We start from the raw sequence: 9,709 nt of genomic DNA, 5'->3' as shown, positions 1-9,709 counted from the left end.
TAACTTTGTTGCAACAATATATAAAACATGTGTCATGATATAAGTGATCCTAAATGAACCTTATTGTTTACCAAATTCCATTAAAACAATTTGTTGTCAAGAAAATCTTGGATACTGTACCTATATTTGCCCGTAACTTTGATTAGGTGATAATGACAGATCTTTGATTATAACTGAAACATCATTCACTACTTTAATAGATTCTGGGCGATTTAGAGCTTGATATATTATATCTAAGACTTAAACTGTCGACGTAGATATTGAAAAAAAGAGACATTCAAACTCACAAATCGATAACAAACTGACAACGCCTGAAAGAAACAAAAACGTCAAAAAGACAAAGAACAATATGTAAAACAAAACATAGAAAACTAAAGATTGAGCAACACGAACCCCACTTAACCATGGATAATATCAGTTGCTCCGGAAAGTAAAAACAATTGTGTATGAAAGTTGATAAAAAAAACTCTGGAATCTTTTTTACGACTCTTTCTTGCTGTAATACATTCACGAATACAAGTGATGTCAATAGCTGATATGACTGAGATCCGGGTTCTTTAGCTGTCAGCCTCTTCTGCACGGCACACGTATGATAACACAAACACGTGTCATTATGCATCCGATTTATTATGTCTCAACACAGGTACTCCTCTAAATGATGATACATCTTATCCATGATTCTGTAAAGAATTCATTGCAGCCTGAATCCCAATTTTCAAAAATGGGTTTGCTTTCACGTTGTTCGCAAATGTCATTAAGTCAAGAATAAAACAATGGGGAAATTTGAGCCATGTGAAACACTTTAAAATAGAGTGAACGTTCTCAAATGGATAAAAGGTTAAAAAGGCAAAACACATTTCTAGCTCTGTTCCTTGTCCAAACGATGTTGTCGAGTTCCTAGAAGTCGTGTCATAAGTACAAGTAACTCGTAAGTCATCGCCAGGTTGTACCTCTACTGGAGGATCGTGTCTGAAATAAAACAACATATATCCGTTGAAAGCATTGTTATTGAGAGTCATACGAGAATTTATTCATATATCTTTAGCTTTAGCTTTCCAAATGTTATGAATGTCATAGTCAAAGTTTTTGCATTGACTATTGAGTAATTAATTCTATGTAAATTCAAATAATAAATGTTTAAATATAAACAGAAATAGAGATTGATACGACAAGGAAAACTTGACTTTACACGGGCTTAGCTATTTTTTATGACATGTTTGTAATATTGCTAATATCATATGTTCATACGTACGCTACTGTTTTTACTTTCCAACCAGACTGGGCGTTTCTGGCATAAATGAGCATCCAGATGTCTCCCCCTCCCCCCTAAATCCGCCTCTGGCATCAATCAAATAAAATTATTTCAGTAGATTTATTTTTCTTTAATTTGATAAATACTTAACAAAAACAAAGTATGGAGACATCGTCAATGTTTGTCGTTGTATACACATGTATATATCTTATTTGCTGGTCCTTCAAGGAATATGGTGTTCGTGATATGTATTTGGTTGTCTCTATTAAATTTAACACGGTATTCTCGAGGCGATATGTATAGCTAGACATATGGTATAAACACTTTTCTATGACGACGATGTTCACACATGCACGTACATATCGATGTCTTATTTTGCACGTACATATTGATGTCTTACTTTATTCCTTATGTTGTCTTTTGTGATGTTTCCTTAAAGATTAATCCAGTTTAGTACTTTCGACAGTATTAAAAGTTGCTAGATGGGTAGAGCGTAAAACGAAGTTAAATTTAAATATAAACTTCATAACTGGTGAAGAATATCAACGAAAAACGTGCCTTTGAACTAAAATCGGTATCAAACATTTATTTCTGATAGCTGTTATTCAACTTATTGCATATTTAACAAGCATTTAACTTAATGGGGCTTTTGGTTGCTTTATCTTCCATCTATAATGTAATAAGTAAAGTGTGGATTTAAAATAACACTTACACTTTTATGTATTGTCTGTCGAATGAAAACTGATCTAGATCTGAGATTATATTGATTAAAGAACCATTCCGATACTGTTCTACTCTTTGTTTCCGACCTGTAAAATGTAAAGCCTGATTTGTACGATTATGTTATGAAGGTGGCCTACTTCAAGGCAAAATGCCGACCCCTATTCAGTAATTCTGCATACCAACATTTCTCAGTAACAGTCGAACTATCCACTCACCCCAGTCGCCGTTTCTATTGTATGTATTGTTAATTTGCTGTCGTTCTGGATATGCATGAACTACTTGACATTGGAGGTTCAGCAAAAAAAACAACAATAAACCCACAAGGAATCAATCTATTTAAGTGTGTATAAGGAACAGGACGCTTAGTTTGCTTGACCATGAACTCAAACTACAAATGAATTCGACAGCGAACTATTTATTATTGAAGAATATTTTGAATGGCTTGTTAGATAGTTATATAGATTAAAATTGCACTTTGCAACCATTGCAAACAATATTTTCTTCAAACGGTAAATCTGACGATATTGAGACAAACGACCTGACAACCATGATCTAATTGTTATCTGTCTTTCTTGAAAAAGTAGTGACTATCCTAATGTAAAAAGCATTGAAATCAGAAAACCTTAAATAAATCTCCAAAAGTTACATCAAGAAATGTTAGTAATTCAATATTTCATACCAAAAAAAAAATCAAACCATGTTTTTCTGTCCATTCTGTTGGTCTCGAGTCTACATGACGACCATAGTTTTATGACTCTCTTATATGCAGAAACACTTACATTGTCTTGCACACTGGGCCAGTGGGGGCGTACGTTTTGCCTCTCAACTGGTTTTGGTTTATGATAGTTTAACTGATTAAATTTCATTGTGAAAGAAATACTTGGTATTCGAATTTAAAACAGTATATTCATACTTACCTAAAGAATGCATGTGATTAAATGAAGAATGAATGTAAATAGGTCCTTGGAATTCACGTTTCGTACATTGTCCAGAACAAGTCCCTTCAACCTTGACCTCGGACTGTCCTGGTGCCAAATGAAACATAGTCTGACCGATAGTTAAGACGGCAGCATTATATGGTCGCAGATTTGGAGTGTAATACAAAGTCATTCCTGAACTGTCAGTGTAGCCCACATTATTTTCAGAATTCTGCCAGTGAATCTGGAATTTTAATTCCTTATAATTACTACTTCAACAATTATATAACAAAACATCAAGCTGAGGTGAATTATTTTGAAATAAATGCAGTCTGGTCACGGTTGCGCCACAATGGCTCACCGAAGATTTCATATGATAGAAATCCATTTATCAAGCTAAATTTCATGCTAAAGTTGTTGGAAAAGAACCTAAATTTAACTAGAAATAAGAGTACAATTTAATCTTTTTTGTGGACAAAGAAAAAACTAAACACAATTTTAATGTTCGTAAGTGAATCTAAATCTAGTAGATGCATTTTGCCTATTTTTTGGTATTGTTTTAGTCGTTTGAGTTTCAGTACAATGTAATCTGATATCGCTACATGAGTTTCTAAACGGTTTCTTAAAATAAGAATTGACATTAAACTAAATGATTTACCTGTAACATAAACCTGGTAAAACCATGATTACCAATCGGGATACCAAACTTATCGGGAAAACATTCCCCTTTGATACCAAGAGACCAAACTGTCACGATATGGCAATACGAAGGTCCTTCATTAGAATCACAAGTGTTCACCTCATTCATTCTGGGCTGATTCTCTGTATGTAGAATCGATATGTGAATAATGGAACTCAAAATGAGTAATAACGATCAAGATTAACTTTATGAATGATATATGCATGTGAAATGAGTTTTATTTTAGTTTTCTGAATTGCCAAACATTTGACGTTTCCGACGGAGGTAATTTCAGAAAAACTAAGACTGCATGAAATGTTATATCTACCGTATTTGAATAGTTGCAACCGTCAAAATGGGATTTGACTGTCGCAAATACATTTGTACTGGAAACGCGGCTCGTCAATTATTTATTATAGCATTGAGAAGTTTTTAATGTAACCTATACCTGGAATACGGGTTCAATTAAAGGGTCGTCATTAAAAGAAATTTATTGACATTTATATTAATAATAATAGAATATACATATTAATTTGGTTTCGGTGAATTCTGCTTTGCTTATTATCTGTTCTTTCATCGTACAAGGTGTAAATAAATAGTACAGACCTACAGCATCGCATCCAAAAAGTACAATATGATGAACAACACGTCTATTGTCAATAAAAGGTTTGACTGCAATCACGTGATAATCTCCATCCAATGGTACAGTTAGGTGTGTACATATGTATCTACTGCCTTTGTGTTGCACTTTTGTTTTTGGGATTCGTAATGTCAACTCTTTTACATCTGAAACAAGACATATGCAATCTGTTATTCTAATCGGTAGATATCGTAAATAGCATTTCATACACTAAAGAGCAATTGGGATAACTAATATAAAATTATATAGGGTCTTGATTGGGCCCATTCAGTTCTGTATTCTTTATTTTTTTTGGGAAGCCCCATCCACACCTTAATCATTAACTAAAAAAAGTTTTTAAAAAAAGTACTATTGTCTAATATATCAGATAGGACATAAAAACTCGCATAAATGCGAAATAACATTTCTAAGTAACTATTAAACCAGATAAAATTGAGAATAGAAATAGGGAATGTGTCAAAGAGACAACAACCCGACCAAAGAGCAAAAAACAGCAGAAGGCCACCAACGGGTCTTCAACACAGCGAGAAAATCCCGCACCCGGAGGCGCAAAAAAGACCCAAAAGTTTACATACTTACCAGAATCGTCTTGGATTAAAGGACATTGAAAATTATTGTCATCACATTTCAACCATTTATTCTTCTTTCTACAGTTTTCGCTTTCTGTTGGTTCACAGATGCCTTAAATGACAAAATTGATCAGTTAACACATCATTTTACAAGAAAGCACGATTCTTGTAAACGATCGTAAACAACCAGTTCGAGATCTGCGAGCACTTAGAATATGAACTTAAATTAAAAAAAAATAAAAAAATAAATCATTCATACATAATCTTGCACATAAGCTATTAATTATCAAATAGAGCACAACATTCCACGTTAATAGATTAATACAATTCAAGTTTATTATGTAAGAATTGAGTGCTTCTTTTTGTAAATTTATTGGGGTGAAAAAGCGTTAACCGAAGTACATTTTGTATGCATTGGTCAACGCTTTTACAACCCTTTGAGATTACTAAAAGAAGCATTTAATACTTATAATTACACATTTTCTTTGCTAGGATCATGAAAACACGATTTCTATCAGGTTTTTCTTTTATTTACCTGTGCACTTTGTTGTGGAAGCTCGTGTCATCATGAATGATTTATTGAAATGAAGGTTAATTTCAGAATGACGCGAGATTGCTGTTAGCCTATCAAATAACGTATCAGAATGAAACATACATGCAATGTAATTATTTTAATGTAACAGGCACGTGAATGGGCGATATCTCTTATTTGTATGATCATATGAGACCTTAAGAACAGTTCACCGTGACATGGAAGACCATTATTTATATTACAATTGATGGACAGTGTTCTCCCCTACCTGGATGAGTGATTGTAGAATTAGTGAACAGCTGACTGGTATTCTCAGTCCATAAACAGTCGGGATCTCCAAGTTCTTGTCCATTGGTGCGACCATCACCATCTGAATCAGCTCCACACACAGATTTAGTCCAGATCTAAAAATTATCAGAATAACAGGACTGTGTTAAATTCACTTACATAGAACATATAATCAGCTCCACACAAAGATTTATCAGAATAACAGTACTGCGTTAAATTCACTTACATAGTACATGTAGAAATGTATCACTTATCAGCAAAAAACTCAGATTTTGTCAATTAAACCAGTAAAAGACAAGATTGTACAGCGATTCATATTGCCATATAAAAGCCGTTATAAGGTATCAATTTGATGACAGAAAAATAGACACAATTAAGATTTCATTCCAAATCCATAACTATAAAACATCTTCTGAAAGTATAAATGCAACTGGAAAATTAAGATAATGGCACTTTTCATGTTTTATCAAAACTAATTGCTCTTTATAGGACAAGAGAAAAAATGAAATAATTATTTGTTACCTCTCTGTAAATCAGAAGTAGTCGTCTCATATCTTTGTGGCTAACGTCACTCAGATATATGAGAAGACTACATCTAATACTTGTTCTGTTGTGGAAACGTGTTTAACATTAATGTAAGTGAATAAAAACCAAGAAGTAATCTTATATGGGGGTTTAGTAATCCCCAGGTTTTATAACCCCTACTTATAGGATTATAACCCCCTCATTTTGAATCTGATTTTAACCCCCACTTTTTGAACCCCGATCTTAGGGGTTTGACCTTTTTTTTTTAAACAGATAATATAAAGTATCAGTTTGCAAGATTTAAAATATGGTATCCTATCCCTACAACATAATAATCCCCGACCGTGATATAAAACAATGTCATATATCAGTATAAAGATTCATTTGAAGACATCTTTTCGATTTTGATCTGTACGTTAATTTAACTGCTGATTCAATACGAATATACGAATACGAATATACGAATACGAATACGAATGTACGAATACGAATATAAATATATACTTTCTTTTATTCAATTAAAGGACCCGTTTATAGTACTAATTACGGTAATTTTACGATACATTACATGTAAAATAAATTAATAAATAACTATCCTCCATACAAGAAGGTGTATGATAAAAAAATGTGTATGTATTGTTCAATCTTACCTTTCCAGTGTTTACTTTGTTTTGATACAGATCGATTCCGAATGGATTCAGAGCTCCTCCACCTCCAGGTAATTCGTGTCCAACACCATTCCAGAGTTTGTTTTGGTGGCAGGGGTGAGGGGCTTTATCTCCGTTTGGAATGGACGATTGATATGACGGGTAGGAATAGTTGCCGTTAAACAAGGAAATTAAACACACACAAATCACTATGCTGTCAAGATTAAAAGATCACTCTTGAAAATGTAATAAATTCAAATTGAGAATTATAATATTTAAAAAAAAAATATGTGGTAATCTTATTTTAAATTTTAATTCTAAAAGCGATGGATCCACTAGTAATAAATTCAAATCAGGTGTAGATTTGGGGTACAATTTCTTGATTACTTGACTGCCAGTTACCTTTTTATTTTTGTTTGAGCCCTCCGATCCCCTTTTGAAAATTCTGGATCCACCTCTTCAAATCAAACTCATTGTTAAAAATCACGAATTTCGTATGTATTTCAAATACTTTTGCATGAACAATTTTCATTTTCATTTAAAAATAGGTACAGAATATTATGAAATGCAATACATCCGCTATAAATTCATAAACAATTAAAATTACTATAAACATTTCAGTAACTTACTATTTCAATTCACTCTTCGTTTTCATAATATTATCTGTAATTCAAAAAAATAATGTTTATTAACGCAGAAGTTTTATTTAGTTATATGTTTCAGTTATTATTCATGTATTTTTTAATTCATAATTTTATTTACACATTTACTTATGAATCTATTTATTCATTTCAATAATTCTCGGCATTTCCAATTTACTGTCTGTAAAACTAATTTATGGGAATGTTTGCACCTTTCAAAGATTAATTGTAATGAGTACTTTCCTTCAGATATTTTTTTAACTTTATAAATATATAATTAATGGTTTTCCACGTTTAAGAATAATCCACACAACCTCCTGTTATTTGCAGAGGAAAAAAACATCATTTCTCGTGACAATAATAACTTAATTCAAACACAATAATACAAACCCAATAACTTTTTTTTCTTTTATCCTAATGAAGAAATTTCCTATAACTAAATGTCTGCCTTTTCTGAATTCGTAAAGACATATTTTGTCACCAAAAATAAAAATACAAGTTATGTCATATCATTTATCATCATTTCTACTTCCCGTTCCTGTCGCGCCTTCGGCTGCTTCATTGAAAGATCGGAAACATGGTATATCCATACACCTATATTTGGTTATTACACTATTCAAAACCAGGGGCCATGTCGATGAAAGTATCCTAGGATATGTTCTAAGATATGTCTTATATCATTATTTAGGTTGGTCTTATGACGTGTCTGAGACATGTATTAGGATTTACAACAAGCTATCTTAGGACAGTCCTAACTACGATTGTCCTAGGACCATCTTAACACATTTATTTAATTAATAAAAATATGCAGAGAATTAATTGAAGTATATTTTAATGTAATTCTTCAAATGCTTACTGAAGGCCATATATGTTGTTTTTATTTCGATTTAGGACATCTTATCTTTTAGAACTATCCTAAGACCATCATAAGATACCTATGTATATATCCAAACTTTAGGACCAAATTTAGGACAGGTCATATCTTAGGAGACTTTCGTTAATCTGACTTAGGACTAAGACGTGTCCTAGGACCATCCTAAATAAAGGCAACAGTAGTATACCTTTACCGCTGTTCAATAGTCATAATTCGATTAAGCGAAACAAATCCGGGTAACAAACTAAAACTGAGGGAAACACATCAACTATAAGAGGAAAACAAAGGAACAACAGAAACACTGAACTACAACAAAAGCAAACGCCAACATACATAGAAACGGACTGTCTGATAACAACTTCCATATTCCTGACTTGGTACAGGACATTTTAAGAAAAAATGGTAGGTTGAACCTAGTTTTATGGCTAACCAAACCTCCCGCTTATATGGCAATGTTAAAAACACCGCTAAAATGACAACACTACGTGACAGGAATACAGTACAAATAAACGCAAGAACACTCAGCATAGAGAAATTAATAAATACATAATATAATAAGTACATTACAACATGTAAACCGCAGAATAACAACGGACACTTCCCATGAATTTACGACAGCCCACCAGGACATCACAAACGAAATATAAACTGCGCGTCACATGAACGTGATGAATGGATCAACGTCACAAAAAGTGACGTATTTTTTGTGACGTTTATATTATCACAGGTAAATTTCTAAAAACAAAATAGATTTGTTTTAGTTATAGACACGTAAAATAATTTTAAATTGTGATTGAGTTTGTAGTGGTGTTATTTTATGTATTTTCTAACCATGACAAGAATATAAAAATTGAAAAGTGTTTGTAAGGGTGTTATTATTTGTATTTCCTAACCATATCGGATTTTCTTCTAAATCAAAACTGTGTATAAACAAAAAATCATGTGCATATAGTTGCTTTAAACTTAAAATCAATCATATAAATGAAAAAGCTGATTTTTTATCTTAACTTTTACATACATATAGAAAATTAAAATAAAATAACTGTAATATAAGGCAAGTGCATGTAAGATCAAACAGTAAACACACAAGAAAACGAACAACATAAAACAAAAACACTGTAGACGAACCACGAGTAACACAACTATATTGACAAGACACGTCCTAGTCCTAAGACATATTAGTGGACACGTTATTTATTTTTCGGCTATCTTGTCCAAAATGCAGTGCTAAAGTAGGATCCTTTGGCTGGCATGGTAAGTCATCTGTTCTTATTATCTATAATTATGACAGTTATTTACTCTTCTTTATTTTCTTTCATATATGGTGACTTTTTTGTTAAGTTGTTTAATGGTTATAATCAAAACAAGTTTGCATTTCATTTTGATTACACTCCTTTAAAAGAATTACAGAGTTTGACTTAG

At 32.3% G+C, this 9,709-nt stretch overlaps 1 protein-coding gene across 1 annotated transcript; it reads right to left on the bottom strand.

The window, feature by feature from the left end:
- Positions 1–20: 20 nt before the first annotated feature.
- LOC127729386 (DBH-like monooxygenase protein 2) lies at positions 21–7,427 on the bottom strand. The gene is made up of 9 exons (XM_052237213.1): positions 7,402–7,427; positions 6,776–6,986; positions 5,581–5,716; positions 4,791–4,892; positions 4,178–4,357; positions 3,551–3,714; positions 2,893–3,136; positions 1,965–2,061; positions 21–969 (listed from the first exon to the last, which is right to left on the bottom strand). Exons 1-9 carry the CDS (start codon positions 7,425–7,427, stop codon positions 669–671), a joined length of 1,461 nt encoding a protein of 486 aa, XP_052093173.1. The 3' UTR covers positions 21–668.
- Between the last annotated feature and the right edge of the window lie 2,282 nt (positions 7,428–9,709).

This window comes from Mytilus californianus, unplaced genomic scaffold (assembly GCF_021869535.1).
Source record: "Mytilus californianus isolate M0D057914Y unplaced genomic scaffold, xbMytCali1.0.p SCAF_2, whole genome shotgun sequence".
Lineage (NCBI taxonomy): Eukaryota > Metazoa > Mollusca > Bivalvia > Mytilida > Mytilidae > Mytilus > Mytilus californianus.
This window is presented reverse-complemented; position numbering and strand designations above follow the sequence as displayed.

What these genes read in the sequence shown, in the direction of transcription:
- LOC127729386 (XM_052237213.1), bottom strand. Translation starts at nt 7,427, where the DNA reads ATGAAAACGAAGAGTGAATTGAAATA. An exon ending in ACGAAGAGTGAATTGAAATA is followed by an intron (nt 6,987 to 7,401) that starts GTAAGTTACTGA and finishes TAATCTTGACAG; the next exon opens with CATAGTGATTTGTGTGTGTT. An exon ending in GACAGACAATACATAAAAGT is followed by an intron (nt 970 to 1,964) that starts GTAAGTGTTATT and finishes GTTTTATTTCAG; the next exon opens with ACACGATCCTCCAGTAGAGG.